At 48.5% G+C, this 20,942-nt stretch overlaps 1 protein-coding gene across 3 annotated transcripts in view; it reads left to right on the top strand.

Annotated features, from left to right (window-relative positions):
- The window catches only part of LOC119172414 (uncharacterized), an 87,456-nt gene that overhangs the window by 53,539 nt on the left and 12,975 nt on the right, over positions 1–20,942 (top strand). For all 3 annotated transcript variants that reach the window (XM_075890062.1, XM_075890061.1, XM_037423516.2), the window contains exon 2: positions 20,117–20,384. In XM_075890062.1, coding sequence (XP_075746177.1) covers positions 20,117–20,384 — 268 coding nt within the window. The remainder of the gene's footprint in view (positions 1–20,116; positions 20,385–20,942) is intronic.

The raw sequence follows: 20,942 nt of genomic DNA, 5'->3' as shown, positions 1-20,942 counted from the left end.
AGGTCTCTCTCTCTCTCTCTCTCTCTCTTTATATATATATATATATATATATATATATATATATATATATATATATATATATATATATATATATATATATATATATATACGTGTGAGCCACGGTGATGACTCTATTCTCTAATGCGTGTACGTGTAGTACGTGTATCCTAATCCCAGCACGTTCCACGAGAGCTTCTCACGAGTGCACGTACTTTGGGCTGCTTACTCGCACCTTCTTTCTTTCTCTTTCTTTCTTTTCTTTCTTTCTTTCTTTCGTTCTTTGGTCGTTCTTACGCGCTCGTAGGCCGCATATGCAGAACACCCACCCCTCGTACGCGACGCTTTTTTTAAAAAAGGGCCACCGTTTTTTCCCCTTAATGTCTTAATCTCATTACGCGGTTAAAAAATGCGGGAAGCCTCGGACTAACTGCGGCTTTCGGTGTCAAATAAAGTGGGAAAAAAAAGTTAAAAGATAAAGATATCCTAGAGAGGGGGAAAAAAAGGCTAGGTTTCAGCTGCCAATGTGTACGTGTTCTGACTACTTTGTAAGATAACAGAAATAAAAATATATACTTCGAAGACAAATTAGGCGTGCACCTAATTTGGGGCGAAAAACGTACTAAAGAAACAGGGAAGCTTGAAAACGTGAGCTTGTCGTACCCTTAATCGATAGAGTCATCAGTTCGACAGGCCATTAGCGTTGATTCAGCTTACGTGGAGCTGCGCCTTTAAAGCAAACAAGAAATTCTAAAAAAAAAAGCGAGCAGCAAAATTGTTGGGGCAAATGCGAGTAGCTCCATTTTCTAGTTTTCTTTCGCTCTGTTTTGGTTCATGATGTATGCGCGCTCACATTTTTGATTCGCACTCGGCTGTTGTTTTTTGTTGTTTTTTTGTGCTCTCGCTTCGGTCTTAATCCTTTAAAAAATGAAATGAAAAAAAGAACGAGAAGCGAGTAACGAAGCTCGCTTTCTCTAATTTTAAAATTATGTATGTATATGTGTTGAGTGTAAATACTGTTGCGTGTAAAAACCCCCGAGTGCCTGAAAGTGGCAGTGCTTTTTGTTTCTGTTACATCGTCCCCCTTCTTTTTTTTTTCTTTCACTTCCTGACCGCGCAGACTCGACGCTAAAATGACAATCTTCGAATTACGGGAGGTCGTTATGATGCAGAGTGCGCCGTCTTCGCCGCCCAGCGCAGTGTATGTAAACGCACAGTATAGAGTCTACACCCTAATAGAGTTACCAAACTTTGTTGAGGTCCACGTATAAAGCGGTTTTAGGTAACGCGATTTTCCGAAAGCCAACGCAAAGTGAGAGCGCGGGAAGGGAAGCCAGAAAAAAAAAAAGACCCCTCGTGGCTTTAATTGGCCCGAAGCAGCGCTGGTGAATTTGACGAAGTGTGGCACGTTTACAGCTATCCGCTTTTTACGTTATGCAAAACACGTATTGGCGGTCCTGTGGCTTGCGCAGCATTTTTTTTTCTTCCTTTTCTTCCTCTGCGTATCGCTAACGTGTAACGCAAACATAGCCGAAGTTCAAGCTTGATTACATAAGGATGTTGCGTAATCTAGTGTGGATTATATTGACTCCTGCTGCACATATCTGGATAGTGGCGTGCAGACAACGCAGCCGCTCGTGATAGTGTCGCCGTGCTTACGAAATAAAACCGTGGTTACGTAAAATGGTTAGGGCATAGCTGTATGTTTATGTGCCATCTAATGAATACGCCTGGGTGTAGTTCTTTTTCTTTGGTAGCTATTTGTAATTTGTTATCCACCGTTCTTTCCTGGGCTTTATCGATGTTGTCCACCAATACACGAAGACTTCGCTCGGGGGAGGGGTAAGCAGCGTTGCTGTGGAATAAGCGGAAACTTCCAATGGGGAGGGACGCGCGTCGCATCGGCTCCGCAGATTTTCTATGGTTTTTCGGCGATTTCTGGTTGTTTGAAGTGCATCGGATTCGTGAAAGTACAGCGAACAGTGAACGTCGAATTTCAGCGGTGAGTGGCTGTTTTTCGGTTTTCTGCAAGCTGAAAACTTCGAGGCAGCGACCGTCGCGCCCGGCCAGACGCACCGCCGCATAGCGGCTTCTGCGTCGTGGTCGCGTCTCAAGCGTCGGCGGATGGACGCTCTTCAGGAAACACCGAGGTCTCCTCAGGAGCAGCCACTGGTTCACACAGATGAGGAGTCTGCTACAGAAACCACTCAAATGGACGTTCAGACCTGGTCACCGCAGGGTTCGTCCGAAGAAGTCGACAATGTGTCTGCAGGGGAACGCCACGATGGCGCCGCATGGACGGAGGATGGCTGGCACACGGTTTTGACACGCCGGCAAAAGAAGAACCAGAAGAAAAACCAGAAAAACGCGTCAGAAGCTGTGGAGTGCAACGCCTCGTCAAGCAGCCCACCGAAGCAGGGAAGTCAGGTGAAGCGCCGACGTCGTACGAGAAGTCGCCGTCCGCTCCCGCCCCTGCCAAAGGACGACATAAAGATCATCCTTAGGCCTCACAAAGGCCTCGCCGTAAAAGACATACTCGGCTACGAACTTTCCACCGCTGTAATAGACGCTTGCCACCGACACTTCGACGGTGGTAGCTTCATGCTGCGCGTCCACCCGGGCTCGAATATTATCATCGTATCGACGCCCCACGAGCATGTAGCCAAAGAGCTGCGAGAGATCACGCATCTGAATATCAGGGGACGAGTGCACTCATTCAACTCGTATGTGGCGGATCCTGAGGACGTCCTACGAGGCATAGTCCATGGTATTCCGTCGGGGACTTCTCAAGCAGAACTCATGGCGAATCTCCGTGTGAGAACACAGGGGGTCAAGATTGAGCGGGCACGCATGCTCGGATCTACGAAGACCGCCATCATTACCTTCACGGGCAGCACACTGCCTAGGTGCGTCTATTTCATGGGAGCGGAAGCCATCTGTTATCCCCACAAGCCTACGAGGCAGGCTTGCAAGGTATGCCACTCCACAGGGCATCGAACTGACGTGTGCCCAACGCCCGACGCCAATGTATGCTCCACGTGTGGAACACGTGAACCCGCACAAGGACACGCGTGTACCCCTAAGTGCGTGATATGTGGTGAGGACCATATGACAGGTGACAAAATGTGCAAGAAGAAGCTTAAACACGTTCCGCCTAGGAGGTCCCGAGTGGATCAGCCAAAACGGAGGCACCATCCACGCTGGTTCAGCTCCGAGCGGGACTCGTCAGTGGAATCACGCTCACGTTCAAGATCCAAGTCACGGGCTTCCTCAAAGGGTCGAGCCCAGTCTGCGTCCAGAAAACGACTCAACAAACAGCCGCATCAGCAGCAGCACCAACAGCAGCAACAGCAGCAGCAACAACAACAGCAGCAGCAGCAGCAACAGCAGCAACAGCAACAGCAACAGCAGCAGCAGCAACAGCAGCAGCATCAGCAGCAGAAGAAGACAGCGCTGGTACAAATCTTGACGCCGCCCAAAGAGGGGACGGAGGCAGCCGCCTGCCAGCCAGCAAACACGGTGAGCTGGGCGAGGATTGTGTCTCCATCTGCTCCCTTAATTGAGAATCCCGAATATCAGAAAATGGTTGCCGAGAATAAGCAGCTTGCTTTAGAAAACGAGAAACTTCGATGCCAGATTAAGGAGGAACGCCGGGAGTTCCACAAAATCATATCATCTTTAGAAACCAAACTTGAAGCCAGGCTTAACGCCTTAGAGGCGAACAACAACGCCACTCATGCTATCTCCAGGGCAACCGTAGCCCACTCTTTGGAGGGAGGAACGGCGAAAGTAGACATACCTCAGAGGTTTAGCGAGGAGGCCCACGTTAGCCAGTTACAGATGGGGGAACAGTTGCAGAGCTTGCGGAACTTAATGCGAGAACTCCAATCACAACAGCAACGAGCAGCGTCTGAACTCCGAGAGCAGATGATGCAGCAAATGCATCAAATGTTTTCGGAGTACAGGAAAGAGTTTGCAGCAGAAACGGAACAACAAAGACGATACGTTAATGACTCAGTTGTAGGCATTCAGCGTGCCATCAACAAGCGGGTCAGTGTTACCTCCGCGAGCAGTCCACTACCGAAGGACCGTCGAATCACGGAGAAAGCAGACACCCCCCAATAAAGGCAGTAGTCACCATGGCGCGAACTAATTCCACGCAAAACTCCGACCACCTAGAAATCTGGCAGTGGAATTGTCGCACGTTCCACAAACGAGCGGCGGCATTGCAGAATTACATCCATTCGGCACTAATCCCACCTGATGTAATATGCCTGCAAGAAGTTGGGAACCGTCCCGTCAAATTGCAGGGATATTACACATTATACGATCCAAAATACCCCCGCGTTGCAGCGCTGGTGAGTAACTTCATGACAGTCGCGCTAGACCATTACGATCAGACTGACATTAATCACCAAATTATCGATGTCTTCCCACAAAAACGAGGAAAAGTACGAACGAAAATTTTAAACATATACAGTCCTCCCAAAAACCGGAAAGACGACTTCGGCCCACTCCTAAACGAGGCAGTTCGAGCCGTTGGCACCAGAGATCAATTAGTGGTGGTGGGCGACTTTAATGCTCCGAGCACCGCTTGGGGCTACGTCCGGGATTCACCCAAGGGAGTGTTATTAGAGAACACCACGTCTAAATTAGGTTTTACCCTTATCACTCTGCCAACAGCACCCACCAGGCTTGGTAATAGCATTAGCAGGGACACGTACCCTGATTTGACCTTCACCTTCAACATTAAAAATGCCACGTGGTCAAACCTCGATGAAAACCTTGGTAGTGACCATTATATTCTTAGCACCTCTATAGCATCACCAAAAGTTCGTCGTGTCGCTGGTGACGTTGTGATGACAGACTGGGTGACCTTTCGAAAGCGCCCTCTGCCGGAGCAAACGCCCTGTGATGTCAGTGGGTGGGTTGCTTTCATTCGAGAAACGCATGATGCCACCTCTAAGAAAATAGCGCGCACAGTTGAGGCGCCTGCGATAGACCGGCACCTATTGCACATGTGGGATAGTAGGCGACGCCTGATCAAGAGATGGAAAAAACAACGCCTCAACCGCTGCCTCTACAGGCGAATCGCTGCTCTGTCGGAGGAAGCGAATGAATACGCAACGAAACTTGCCACCGATGGTTGGGTGCAGTTTTGCGGTTCTCTCCGCGGTACACTAGGGACTAGCCAGACGTGGGCGATACTGAGGTCCATGCTGGAGCCGGACAAATCTAAGTCCTCCATGAACCGCATTCTTCAAAGAATAGTACACAGCTACCCCGGCACCGACGGAGAGTTGATCCAGGCGCTTAAAGACCGTTATATCGGTACTGATGTGGTTCCGCCATGTACATTAGAGTACATCGGCAGCGAGAATGCCACATTAGACGCCGCAATCACGAAAGAAGAGGTTTTCGCGGCAGCCCAGGCAGCCAATCGGAACTCTGCGCCGGGGTCGGATGGTATAACAAACGCTATGATAAGAAACCTCAGCACTGAGGTTCTTGAGCAGATAACGCAATTTCTTAACGACCACTGCTGGTCCCAAGGTCACGTTCCTCCGGAGTGGAAGGAAGCCAAAATAATAACTATACCAAAGCCCGGTAAAGCACCATCGCTCGGAGCCCTGCGGCCCATTTCGCTTACTTCGTGCATGGGCAAGCTCTACGAGCGAGTAGTACAGACACGGCTTCAAAATTACATTGAAAAAGAAAATCTGTTTCCCGCTACCATGATTGGTTTTCGCTCCGGACTCTCAACCCAGGATGCCTTCCTCCTTTTAAAAGAAGAGGTCATGAGTTGCGTACCCAGGGGAGGCGAACATTTGATCTTGGCCCTCGACCTCAAAGGGGCCTTTGATAATGTTTCGCACGAGGCCATTCTCTCTGAACTCAACACAATCGGCTGCGGAAAGCGTACATTTAACTACATTAAATCCTTCCTCTCTGGGCGGACGGCAACTATTGGGATAGGCGACACGAGGTCGGTGCCGTTCTCGATGCCAAATAAAGGCACACCGCAAGGGGCAGTCATCTCCCCCTTGCTCTTTAACATAGCTATGCGCAGACTTGCTCACGAGCTCGAAGCAATCCCGCACCTTGGATATACATTGTATGCGGACGACATCACACTCTGGGCTACGAAGGGTTCACTGGCGCTGAAAGAGCAGACCCTCCAGGCTGCTGCGACAGCTGTGGCAGAGTTCGCAAGAAAAAGTGGGCTGAGCTGTGCGCCTGAAAAATCTGAACTCATAAGAATACACAGTAAGTATTACAAAAGTAACGGTGACATAAACTTACAGGTAGACGGCCATGCCATAGCCGAGGTTACTCAGGCCCGTATACTTGGCTTCTGGGTCCAAAGCAATGGCAAAGCCAGTCACACGATAACCACCTTAAAGACTACGGTTAAACAGATAGCTAGAATGATCCGTCGCATCACTTATCATAAAAAAGGCATGAAAGAAAAGGATACTCTCCGGCTTGTCCAGGCCTTAGTTTTGAGCAGAGTGACGTATGGCCTACCGTACCACTCACTCGACAGAAGTGAGGAGAGCCAGGTGGATGTGCTCATTAGAAGCGCTTTTAAGGCAGCACTTGGTCTACCCACCAGCACACCGACCGAGCGGCTCCTAGCTCTCGGTATACATAACACTTATGCTGAGCTCAGTGCCGCAGTCCTCATGTCTCAGAGGAATCGTCTAAGTGAAACTTCAGCAGGCAGGGCGATACTCACTAGAATAGGATTTTCGCCCCACCCACAGCACATTGATGAGGAGCTGGTCGACGTAGCCCAAGAGGTCCGCAGGCGAATCTCAATCGCACCGGTGCCCAAAAATATGCATCACGACTTTCACGCTGAGCGACGTACTGCGAGGGTAAACTGGCTTCGAAAGCAATTCGGCTCAGCTTCAAATGTCGCGTACGTCGATGCGGCCAGTTTCGATTGGCAGAGACACATAATTACTGTTGTCGACAACAACATGACGCTGCTAACGAGTGCCTCCGTACGCACGACCTCGGCTACAAAGGCGGAGACGATGGCCATAGCCTTAGCCTTAAGGTTTCAGGAGCGTAGAGGGGAGCCATCAGTTATTTTATCCGACTCCCAGGAAGCCTGCCGGCTCTTTTTAAGGGGCCGCCTTCCAGCAATGGGGCTGAGGCTGCTAGGATCCAAACTCACTCACCACCATCGCTTGATCTGGTGCCCGGGACACGCAGGTCTCGAAGGCAATGAAAGGGCGGACGCTCTAGCTCGTGCGTTTTGTAACCGAGCGGAGAATCCATCTCTTTCATTGACCATGCCAATTTTACCTAGGGAGATTCTAGCTCACCAGCGCTTCACGCGTCAAAAATGTGGAACACCTCACAGATCCCTTAATGGGGAAGAGGCCACTGACCTTAGAAAAATTCAAACGGATGTATTTCCGCACCTACTGAAGTTACACGCGATACATCCAACTCTTTACCCGGCTGTATGTCCGTGGTGCGGCGGAAGACCGACTCTCTACCACATATCGTGGGGGTGCGATCGTAAACCAAGCGACATAACCAATTTTCTCGGCGAACCTTTAACACCTAGTATGGAGCAGTGGGAGGCACACCTCGCTAGCTCGGACCCAGGAGTGCAGCTCGCACTACTGGATCAAGTCCGGCGGGCGGCTAAGGCCAGTGGAGCCCTGGACGTAGGGCCCCAACCATAAAGGCTCTAAAACGCCCCTCTCCCTTTCCCCTTCAATAAAGTTTTACTCTCTCTCCAATGGGGAGCAGGCAGTGTTTTTGGTATACTGGTCCTAAAGGTGCGGGCTATCGCCGAGAAAGAACAAATAACCGTACAAATGGACGCGTAGATATCGCCCGGACGCGTCTCACAACTCAGCGCAGACATGTTGTGCTGGCCGATACACATCCGGGGGCTGCCGGCAGTACGTCCGTTATTCCGTGCGCCCCCCTTTCCCCGAAAATGTATACACAAAGAAAAGCCTGGTTGGGGTTTGCGGGCAGGCTGCAGGCTGGACTCTATAATAAATGACTCGCTAAAGACGAGATAAGGCTTCAGCGCTAGCGAGGCAAGACGTAGCGCGTGTACGTAGACGCAGCGAGGACTGCATGCGGGCAGCTAGGCACACTGACTGCTGCTGCAAGCGTCAGGCTTGACGCCTCTTGGTTGCCCTCTCGCTCATCTAATATACGCACGTTCTCTCCCTCTCGCCAGACGAGTGCCGAGGAGGATGTTTAGCGTAATAAAGCGTCGCTGCCCTATCCGGCGCCGCTGTGGCTGTTTTCCCCCCCTCTTACTCCCGTATACTCGCACCCCCATGTTGCCTCTGTAGCTGTTATAGTTTTATACCTGCTCGATAACATTGCCCGATAAGCAACAGCCTGTTTGCTCAAGCGATGGTGGCCGGCCCACCTTATTAGAGCAACGTATGTGCCGTGTTTTCGGGCGAATAAGGCGTAACGCGTTTTGGTTGGTGCAGCCTGCGTGTGGCTTTTGCGGAGCTTGTGTGGAAACAATAGAGCGCGTAAATGTGTACGAAATTGTGGCGTTCGTCATGGTGTACGCACATGAAACACATGCAGTTTCGTGTGTGCCACTTTAGAGGCCACTTGGAAAACCGCCGTGAATCACCACTGTGCACACAACTGTTGTATACGTATTGTGTATTGTGCCTGCTTTGTAACGCAGAAACGACAGGTGACTACTTTATTTGCAAGGAAATGTTAGGGCGCTACGGGCACCCCCGTACGGTGATGTTTGTACTGTTAAGCCCAATGAGCTACACTCTTCATCAGTTCCCGGATAAACTGCTGGCTATAGCCGTCAAAGTAGATATTCTTCGCGCAGTGTCCTGTCTATATACGATACCTCAAGCAGGACATGGTTAAGAGTGTAGTTTGGAGCATATTCGATCTCTTTCCTCCTAGTCATTCTGATGTGATAATCTGACGTGTTTGAAGTGGCCGTTGAAGTAAATACTTTCTTAGGATCCCCTTTTTACAGGGACAGCTTAGCAATTACACAATAACAACTGACTTGACGTGAGTGGCCTCATATGATCCGACAGTAGTATACATTTTGTAAGAAGGATTCCTCTCAAGTCATGAAATCCGTGACTGACCACTCGCCGTTTTCTGATTGCAGAACCGCAATTCCTCCGGCGCCTCTCTGGAGCTCTCTCATGTGCCGGTAAGTGCGGCACATGAGAGAGCTCCAGAAAGAGGGAGAGAGGCTGGGAGGTGAAGCCGTGCTACAGGGCCGTGCGTGCGTGCGTTTCGTGCAGCGCTGTTGTGCGCGAGCGTTTGGGCAGCGAGGGAATCGCGCTCGGCGTTGTTTCGCGTGTGTGCGCGAGCGATGACCGAACCGAAGCGAAAGCTGGTTTGCGCAATCGGCGCACGATGCCTCGAAACGCGTCGAGACAAATCGGCGCCCGTCGCAGCTGTCGCACGCGGCTGCTATCGCGGAGCCACTCATTAACGCCGTGTGATTGATCGGTAAAGCAAAGGCGACAGGGGAGAAACGAAGATAAAGAGGCGAACACAGTGTACACGCGCAGCGATGATAACAAGGTCCGCAGTCATAACAACCTGCGGGGAATTCGTTTGTCGTTCGCGTACACTTTCAGACGTGGCTTCACTTTCAGGTATCTGGCGCATTAATAAATAATTATTTCTGAAACAAAACGAGAGAGCGAGTCGTCGAAATCTGGTTTTCATTATTTTCATTGTGCGCCGGTAGTGTAGTGAGATAGCGTGTGTGCTGTCATGTTTTGGATATCACTGTTCCAGTGGACAGTCTATTTAATGAGTTGCATCCGCATCTCGTCGATAGGCAAACTCTTGATAATATTCGTTTTCGTTGCCTACAAGGAACGTTTGACCGTGCATTCGGCGCTGTTTGCCTATGGCAATGACCGTGACAATGATGACCACGCTCGTTGATATCGAATGAAACTGGGGACAGTGATTTTGCCTCTTTGGATACGGCATCTCGTTAAAAGTTTAAACGCAATGAAGTTTCATGCGCCTGTCTGCATATATTAGAAACCTTTGCCCCCATTTGGTCAGATCACCGTCCCTGCAATCACGGGCTTCCGCCTGTTTGTATATAGCGCGGAATAACTGTGAAGTTTAGCAGCCGCACGGTATATATACATCAACCGCTGATACCTGCGAAAGTGTTCAGGTGGGAGTCCAGTGCAGCAACTTCTGAATGGTGGCCTTAAAATTCATCTGAAGTTTTGTACACACGCCATGTAGACTAGGAGAGGTGTGGCTAATATATGTGCCCACATTTCGGAGTCCGCGAAGCTAGCAGCATACGAGACTTGACGAGGACGACGTTGTGTTCATCACAACGAAGCAGCTGTACTTTTGACGAAGTGCCGTCATTGTTTGAGGGTCGAACGAAAGGCGTCCCTTGCAAGTGCCCGGAACCTGTTGAATATGCTACAGGTATGCTCTGACATCACATCATTGTGGTAGCAACTGCGGCCTTATTTTATAGGATCGGTTGGATTGTGTCCAACCTCTATGACTAAGTGAACAATTACAAATAATATAATATAGTTGTGAGTATCTCATGACCTTTATACCAATAATTCTACCAGAAATGACCACGAAAGACCACTTACGCCATATATGTCCCTATTTTCACCCAGATATGGCAAGCGGTATCCAACATATATGGCTGCATATAGTTTATATCAGTGCCATATATGGCATTTCCGTAAGGGTCAGGATGGAAACAATATTAATAACTCGCTTGTATATACGCGTGCGCGTAACGGTGCGTGCTATTTAGGAGTATACGGGATAATTATATACACTGTATTCAACGCCCGACAGCTGGAGTAACAAGCCAGACGTTGACATCAGGCTAACGTCTCTTACCTAATCATTAAATATTTCTTACATGTCCATACGAACCGTTTAACTATATGCGAAACAATGTCGCTTTTGTTTTCCGAATGTAACTTTCATCACTATTTGGTTACCATTTGTTCCATTTAATATAGGTGTGTTATGCTGTAGTCGATCGTGTGTGCCCAAAGATACCACCTTAATATACACACGCCGTTCCACCTCCTGTTATTGGCTTTATCAACAGTAACGTAACATTTCCAATCCAACACCTATTCACCCTCTGTCTTCATCGCCCTCAGTTCCTGGTAGACAAAGTGAACACGTCTGCGCTCTTCAGAGTCGTGATTACAGGACTGTATACTTCGGCTTTTCCACTGCAACGCGCAAACGACTGCGACGGGCATGAACGCACACTACAACATGGTCGGCATATCACGCATGAGTTGCAGTTCGCACGTGGATGGAGGACGTTCTCAAGAAGTGAACAAAAAAAATGAGGGCGATAGCTGTAGTACGGAACCGAGCGCGAAAAAAAAACACACAACCGAGAAAAAAACACACAACCGAGAAAAACACAACCGAGAAAAAAACACAGAAAACGTGCTAATCACAGCCCTGTTTCCCATCGTGAGTGCTGCGATTATCGCTGGTGTTGCCACCACTCCATACGCGAGTTTTATACTCTTCACGCGTGGATTAAGGCCTCCCTCTCTTTCTAGGTGGTGGCGGCGCAGATCTGGAAAGTCCGCGCGCTGTGATGGCGGCAGCGGCGAAAGCTCCGAGACGCGCGGATGATTTATGAGCCGAGCACACGCGACGGCCTTGGAAGAGGCACAGCTCGCGTCCCCCTTTTATCCGGAGCCCGTGTCTTTATCTTCCTTTGTTTTTGTTCCTTTCACACTCTTCTTCCTCCTCCCCCTCTTCGTCTAGGTGAGGCTGTCTCTAAACCTAACGCCACCATCTCCGGTTCGAGTCTGCGGCTACCGGAAACAAGATGGAGCGTTGCATGTCGTACGTGTACGTGCACACACAAAACCGGCCACGGATAAAACCATGCGTGAAGTAGTGAAATTAGTGCCAGTTTCGGAAGAAGTGGACTCTGATCGGACGGTGCGTGGGAGGGCGCACCGTGTGTGGAGGCAAGGCATGCTCTGCTGACTATATCTTGTTGCGTTGATCATGGTTAGGTGAGGGTTAGGCACTCGCATGTGCCACGAAGGTGGGCGTCGAGGTGCAGAAGCGTGCATTGATTTATATACAGGCACACACAGTTGCATACGCCGTGAGCAAACACAGACACTGTGCACCACGTCTGAGATACTGTGTATGTATTACAACCGAATGCACGCAATAGAGAACTGTATGCAGTGAGAGCAAGAGAGGGGTCTTCAAAGTATATCTAACAATGCGTGACGGTGTTTGCACGCTTCAATGGCTTGTCACCAGAAGCGGTTGTGAACGTTGCCATAGAATTAAATATAGCCTCATGTGCCGTTTATTTCTTAATTAGTTGTAGGTATGTATAATGAGTAATGTACTGTAATGAGTAATCTTATGTAATGAGTAGCATTAGGTGCATGAATTATTGAGTAAGGAATATACGCACGCTTTTCTCAATACAGTGCAAAGTGCAAATCATCACCGATTTCTTTAACTGAACAGTTGGCAATGTCGGGGGCTTCTGGAGCATGCGCACGCGACAAGCAGCTGACATCTCAGCTCGGCACGCGCAGCTGCCGTTGTGAGCAAGACCTATCATGCAGCGGCATTGTCGTTTAACTGTGTGGACAACTGTGTGGAACCCAGGCAAGCGCGTATATCGAATGCGGCACCCTCGCACCATGACCGGTGTTTCAACAATAGGACGGTGCCAAGACACTGCAAATAGAAAAAAAATGAGCAAGGCAAGTTAAAAATGCATTTGTATCCATATTTAAATGTATGTCTAGGAAAATGGAGTGTTCACGGCAAGCCCTTTCGGCAAATACACGGACATGTGCTGCCTCGGAGGCGCACAAATTCCGTTTGCGCACTGTCGTGCCGGTGACGAAGATGTACGTATTTATGGGGCGGCTTTGTGACATTGAAGATGTCTTACAGACAGACATACAGATAGATAGATAGATAAATAGGCAGACAGGCAGACAGACAGACAGACAGACAGACAGACATACAGACAGACAGATCTAAACCCTGTACTTTTTTGAGTGGCCGTTCATTGGGACTTTCCAGGTGACTTTAGAGGAAAGAGTCGTTGTCATTGGTGCATTGCTTTTCCCACCACACTTGCGAGACCGTGCTGTGTAGTCTCGAACTGACTATTCATGCTTCTCTTTCTTACTCCTCTTCTTTTCTATCTCTTTCCGTTCTATTATTCTCCTTTCCCCCCACCCCAAGTGTAGTGTAGCCAACCGAGCCAAGCTTGGCTAACCTCCCTGCCTTTCCTCTCTCTATCTCTCTCTCTCTCTCTCTCTCTCGCGGCCGCCGCTGCGCTGTGCTTCCTACTGGGCTGCAGACATTAGATGCCTTCTTCCTCCAACCACTACGACCACCACCACCATCCTATATATACATCTCGTTCGTATGTGTGCATGGCGTGCGCATATATATATATATATATATATATATATATATATATATATATATATATATATATATATATATATATATATATATATTAATTGTTCCTTGACATTACTGTCTGTTATATATATATATATATATATATATATATATATATATATATATATATATATATATATATATATATATATATATATATATATATAAGGGAAAGAAGTGTATACCTAAGGGCTCGTTTTTCCGTGTTTTTAACACAATAATAATGAGATATAACAGACAGTAATGCCAAGGAATGTACAGGGGAAGTTATTAACATTAATGGAATGTAAATAAGAAGAAAGAAAAGTGGATGAAAAAATTACCAACTGTAAGCAGGAATCGAACCTACGACCTTCGAATTACGCGTTCGATGCTCTAACCACTGAGCTATTACAGCGGCCCTCTCTCCATCTACTTTTTTGGGTTTATCTGTGAATTTAGAAGTAGGAGTGACAGTCAGCGCCATCTATAAGCCAAACAACGAGTGTGAAAACACTCTTATGCGCATGTTTGGCGTCACGTAGCACGTGAACTTATTATGAGCGGGCAGCTGATTAATTGTCCCTCTTATACAACCTAAACACACCAAGTCTGCCAGTACGAGACCCTCGTTCAATGAAATAAGGGAAAGAAGTGTATACCTAAGGGCTCGTTTTTCCGTGTTTTTAACACAATAATAATGAGATATAACAGACAGTAATGCCAAGGAATGTACAGGGGAAGTTATTAACATTAATGGAATGTAAATAAGAAGAAAGAAAAGTGGATGAAAAAATTACCAACTGTAAGCAGGAATCGAACCTACGACCTTCGAATTACGCGTTCGATGCTCTAACCACTGAGCTATTACAGCGGCCCTCTCTCCATCCACTTTTTTGGGTTTATCTGTGAATTTAGAAGTAGGAGCGACAGTCAGCGCCATCTATAAGCCAAACAACGAGTGTGAAAACACTCTTATGCGCATGTTTGGCGTCACGTAGCACGTGAACTTATTATGAGCGGGCAGCTGATTAATTGTCCCTCTTATTTCCTCTTTTCATCCACTTTTCTTTCTTCTTATTTACATTCCATTAATGTTAATAACTTCCCCTGTACATTCCTTGACATTACTGTCTGTTATATCTCATATATATATATATATATATATATATATATATATATATATATATATATATATATATATATATAGTGCGCAATTTATCACAGTGAAGACGAGTGCGCGAGCGGTATATCGCAGCTGTGTGTGTATTGCAGATGGCGCGCGTGCGAGAAGAGCGTTTGACGCCGCCCGCGGCGCCCGTATAGGATGCACGCCTCGTCGCTCGCCGCGTGATTGAGACGTTCCCGCAGCCCCCGTGCGAGAAGAGCGTTGCGCGCAAACCGTACACTCATGTGAAAGTGGAGGTAAAAGGAAAAAAAAGCTTTCTACATACGCTTTAATAGAGGAACAGGTGCTACCCACACCTTTGTCATTCCATCTCTTTGAATGGACGTAGTCGTGCTCATGTGGCTGTGTGCTCTAGCATTTTATGCACTTGCTTTCCTTTAATGTCGCGTGATCTATCAACTCTTTAACCGTCGTGCTGTCCGGGGCAACATATGTGTAGACAACGTCGTCTTGTTAGTTCGCCCGTATATTGCTGTTCTTGTACACCGAAGTTCTGTGTTTAGAAAGAGTGTTTAACGATTTAGAGTACTTGTTACTCTACTATGGGAAAGCAGAAAGCCGCCCCAGACTAATGGTGTGAACAAAGACTAGATGATGCTTAGAAAAAGTGTTGACGATTTCTAGTACTGCCTACTTGACTATTGGAAAGCATTGTGGCACCCCAACAATGGCGTTATAAAAAGTGTTCAACGATTCAGAGTGTTGGGTATTGTGCTGTAAAAAGAGTAGTCAACAACATAGAATACTAGCACTCTACTATGGATGGGAGAGCATAAAGCCGTCCCGTGAACATCGCGCTTGATTAGGCCATGTTGACTGTGTACTAAGGGACAGCAGCAGGGCGTTCCTTTGCACGACAATACTGTAAATTGACTGCGTAGATTCAGTAGCAGAGAAGCAATCCTAGCATGTGCTCGAGACGCTCCCATATATGGTCCCAAATCCCAAACCATATATGGTCCCAAGCCTTATATGGTCCCAAGGTACAGGGTACTGTCATCCGGACCATATATGGTCCCAAGGTACAGGGTACTGTCATCCGGACCATATATGGTCCCAAATCCCAAGCCTTATATGGTCCCAAGCCTTATATGGTCCCAAGCCTTATATGGTCCCAAGCCTTATATGGTCCCAAGCCTTATATGGTCCCAAGCCTTATATGGTCCCAAGCCTTATATGGCCCCAAGCCTTATTTGGTCCCAAGCCTTATTTGGTCCCAAGGGAAGCGCGTGGAATGGCCCTTCAGCACAGCCGCTCTTTTACCCTCCACAGCGTCGCCTATTGGCTTATTTGTCCCCCGCTTGCGTGCTGTAGGGGTCCCGGCACGTGCGTTGCGGCTGCGCGGGAAGCGCGTGGAACGGCCCTTAGTTTGCCTAACCCCAAATGAAGGGTTGAGAAAGAGAGAAGGAGAGATATGAAGAGGAAGGCCCGAGGGGTAACCAGGTACTGTCATCCGGTTATATATAGAATGCTTCCATAAAGCACAGCTGACTGCGGCATATGACTTATTTTCCGGGCAAACAAATGCGTTGACGCTGGTGCTGTGGGCCTGCTTGAGTATACGCGTAACTTTCACTGCTATTAACTTCAAGTCAATGTCTCAATAATTTGTGCTACATATGGGTTCCGTATAGCGGCGCTGACTGTTCGTGCAATCGCCTCTTTGCAATTAACTTCAGAAAATACCGAGTTTGCCTTTTCTGCTATACTGTCTTCGTGTTACAAGCTACATATGGTTCGTAATCTTCACATCTGGGGCTTTAAGCTTTCTCCGCGAACGCTCGTACAGGTTGCGGCACCACCGGTGCTCGTCGGTTTGTCGTATACATATGGTTGTGTTATATATGAATAGAAGTGCTTGCACTGATGGGCGTGCCAAAGTGCATGGTCATCGCACAAATTGTGTGCACACGATATCTTGGAACTGTATCGCACCGCTGGCTGGCGTTTATTGCATACCACTTTTGAAGCGGCGGGGAGTGTTCGGGGCGTGCAGATGGCGAGTAAAATGTAACGACTGCGAAGCGCCAACGACGTCGATGCGTAGAGTGGAAGCTGATACAGATGTATACGTATCCTTGTCCATAACGCCGATTAGACTCTTGTGTGGGGTCTCGGAAGGCTTTTACGACGAAAGCCTGGGTGTGGTGACGTTAGGCAGGCTTCATGTCCAAACCGATCATTACGGCTTCATACCTCTGAGGTGGACCGCACCCTTGTTGAGTCCACGTTGCCCACACGTGTTGTATGACTAAGCGTGCATCCTTACCCGTGTTTGCGTGCGTACACAGAAATGCACGTCGGTCGCGAGATTGCTAGTCGTAATTTCCCTTTGATTCTCAGAAAGGTTTGATGTAGAGATCACTGCGAACACAATTTCGGCCATCAATCAGGAAAGCCATGCACAGGATGATTTATTATACTCTATATTTATTGCTTCCTACGTTGTCTTAGCTCCGGTGTATGATCAATACAGCAAGATTTTGAAACGCTCCTCTGCAGTTTCGCTTGTAGTTAAGCTGCTTTTTTATGCCTGGCACACTGGTAACTGATATCGCTGAGTCTGTGTGAAGTTGTCGGGTTCGGAATTTCCCCTTAAGGTCTTGAAGTGAGGAGAAACTGTTGAACTATTTGATAAGTGATGATCCACAAAGCACGCGAACTTCTGCCTGGTCTGTACATCTTGCGATGTTTTTTTTAATAAATGGTTTTATAGTCACAAGGTTTGTACCCCGAAAAACATCCGGTCACCTCATTTACCAGCTTCTAACGTCAAAACTAAAAGCGCGTTTTCAAGTTTTTTTTTGTAGGGTGAGGAAAGTTTATTTTTAGCTTTTACGATAAAAGGAACGTGCACAAAGTTCTAGGCAATCTGTTCAATTTTTATGGGGCTCAAAAGAACATTTATTTGCATATGTTTTGCCAAAAAAAGCAAGAAAAGTATAGAAAGTGAGTGGGGTATTTTATAAAGCCCTTCTTGCTCACCGTTACAGTTAACGCACATCGGTAACCCGTCGTGGTGGTCTAGTGGTACTCGGCTGCTGACCCGCAGGTATCTAATCGGCCTGCGGCGGCTGCATTTTCGATGGAGGCGAAAATGCTGTAAGCGCGTGTGTTCAGATTTGGGTGCACGTTCTAGAACCCCAGGTGGTCGAAATTTCTGGAGCCCTCCACTACGGCGCCTCTCATAATCATGTGGTGGTTTTGAGACGTTAAGCCGCACATATCTATCTATTAAGGCACATCGGTGGACGAAACCGGATGTCATGAAGAGCCTGCGTTTGTAAACAGTGAAAGGTTCTATTATGAAACTCCAACGAGCGTGTACTCGTTCAAGCTCAGCTTAGGTGGGCTATTGAAAGCTGATATTTGATTCACTGTGTCTGTATTCAGGGATAAATACAGAGACCTAATATAATGGCTGCGGACGTATGCACACATCTTTAGCTCTGACAGAGCCGTATGAAAATCTAAATTCCCGAATAGCGTGTATATTCATTGCTTTCGCACTGGGCATGTGTAGAATATAACGTCAGGAGTCGCTGGTAACGTAGGCCCGTCGCTTGGGCGCTTCGTTCTGCTCATTGGATTTTATTCCTATTGAGAAAACAGCAGTGGCTTCACCGCAGGCCGTGGAGTACAGAACGGAAAGCGCGCGTTCGGAGAGCGCCACTATTTCATGTGATCAATTGCGAAATGGAGTGCAACACCGCACTGGAACGTGTCGCCACAATACTTGTGACGTCACGACCTCTCTCGCTTCACACCTACTGGGCCCTATCGGTTTTCCTTGGAAGCCCCTGTTGGGGCTCCTTTCTGCGATTATTATTGGCCTGAGGAAATTTGGCTCCGCCCCGTGGTGGGCCCCCTCTTCGCACTCGCCAAGCGGCTTCACCGCAAGACACCCACAGCGCCCGGTCGACGGTGTCGGGCATTATTTTTTTTCCTTTCTCGCCTGGAAAAAGCCGCCAATGTTGACGCCTTTGGGTGGCGCGTCGCCATTGGCCGGGACGCAGGCCGTTTCCATGACAACGCCCGTCTGGGTTCGGGAAGCGGGGAGGAACATTGTTCGGAGCCGCTATCGGGAAAGAGGCAGAGAGGCGGGTTTTTCGGGGGATGGTGGGGATGTGGGAGAGGGTGCATTTGGGGAGCTGAGAAGCGGTGCGCTGCTAGAGCCGCCGTGGAGGTGGAAGGGGATGAAGCAACCGAGGAAGGTGTTGTTCGAGCCAGGCGCTTTTCTCCCCTGTCAGACGCACGTAGCAACAGCTGCAGCTTTCACAGGGTTCCACGCCCTGACTCGTTCCCACGGCTGGCAACACACAAAGGGAGGGTGCGCACCCGCGTTTGCGCTATCGTTCGCGTACGCCTTAGTGCGCGCCAGGCCAAACAGTTCCCTATAGCCAACCGCGCTAGCGCCCGCCTGCTCCTTTTTCTTGCGAATGAATCGAACAATGCTGACAGCGGGGCAGCGGCGCTGGCGGGTCGTACAGAGAGATGGTTGCATGAAAGGCCTCGCTCGGGATACTGCTTGGAAAAACAGCTCAGAGTCGGAAAGGAGGAACGGGACAGGGCTTCTGTAGCTGGGTGGGGAACGAGTAGGGAACAAACGCCGGGGCTCAGAGGGCGCTGTCAGAGGATATCAAGCGAGAAATATATAGATAACGAAATAAAGGAAGACGAGGAAAGAGGAGACGGATCGCCGAACTGAAGCGACGGCCACTGCTTGTTTCTGCTAGAATGGCTGGCTACCGCCATTCGTCGGAGCAGCAGGGCATCCAGCCGCGCACGCCTCCTCTATCGCCGCCGGTGCGCGGCTCGCGGTTACCGGCTTTCATACGGGCTTAATTTGAGCCGCAGGGCGTATATATAAAAGGAGAAGATGTACCAGCGTATGACGTGATTTTTTTGCTTTCGTTCTTTGCGTCTCGTTCGTGTGAATTCCCGTGAGTTAGCGTAAGCCTTCGGTTAGCATAGAAGGGAACAAATTATTAGTAAAACATCTCGATCGTGTAAATCCTCGTGAGTTAGCGTAAGCCTTCGGTTAGCATAGAAGGGAGCAAATTATTAGTAAAAGTATAGACGCAACGGTTCGTTTGAAACACATATCAGAACGAGACATCCGTGCTCGTCCGGAAGCGTTGAAGTACAAGAAGTGCTGCTAACGTTGCAAGCAATGCCCGTCATCAAACGGTGTACATTGCAAGTTTTTTCGCCTATAAGTGGTTACGTATGACGGTGATGCAGTCATATATCGGCCTTTTGTTACACCCCTTGTTGAATGCTCCGCGTGTACAGCAGAGATTCATGCGAACCACTTCCGCCTTTATTGGATGCTATCCTCAACAATAATTCGTACCTTTACTGTGCCTACGAAAGAACAGATCCCAACGATTGCTGCGTTCAGCGCTTGGCGAAGAGCTTTCGGTGCTTATATATCATCCTTTATTCTTGTTCCTCCAGGCGGATGTTCCCGCCCTATAAGGTCCGGGTGACGGGTCTGGACAAGAAGGCCAAGTACATCATGCTCATGGACATAGTGGCCGCGGACGACTGCCGGTACAAGTTCCAGAACCGGAGGTGGGTTGTCGCTGGCAAAGCCGACCCCGAGATGCCCAAGCGGATGTACATTCACCCGGATTCGCCGTCTACGGGTGAACAGTGGATGCAGAAGGTCGTCTCCTTCCACAAACTCAAGCTCACCAACAACATCTCCGACAAGCATGGCTTTGTAAGTACTCTCCGCTTTCAACTACAGCATTGTCTGAAGTAAGGCTATGTTGAGAAATTCCGTTCATCTTTCCTGTTGCGGGAGGCGTTGAGCCTAAATAGTATTTCTCAGTACGTGTTAGACCATAGAAGAGTCACGGATGGCTACAAGCAAAGCTTTGTCTGAAGACAGCGACCAGAGCCAAGGTTATGTAGTCATGCAGCAGTGCCATTTTCATCAGCACGTCCACAAGGCAACAAGATCAGGCCCGTGAACTCGCCCCCACTTCACCATCTCCGTATGTTCTACATACATGCACGTACTACGCGTCAAGTTCAGAGGATAGGTGGAAGTATACAAGGCATTGCGCCTGCGATGAAAATTTGCTTTTAGAAAAAGCACCCTGCATTACCCTATGCGTATGTTGTTCGCTTATAACTCGTTGCCGCAGCAGCTACGCGTCCTAATGTATGTGATGCGTTCGTCATAACAGAGCCTTCCCCGTCGCATTGTGAGATACCGAAGATTTTGAAAAGGCAAGCGCTACACTGCAGGGCCGTCGCTTTCCGCTTGACGAAA

This window comes from Rhipicephalus microplus, chromosome 3, assembly GCF_043290135.1.
Source record: "Rhipicephalus microplus isolate Deutch F79 chromosome 3, USDA_Rmic, whole genome shotgun sequence".
Taxonomy (NCBI): Eukaryota; Metazoa; Arthropoda; class Arachnida; order Ixodida; family Ixodidae; genus Rhipicephalus; species Rhipicephalus microplus.
The sequence above is the reverse complement of the archived record's forward strand: the minus strand, read 5'-3'. Positions and strand labels throughout refer to the sequence as shown.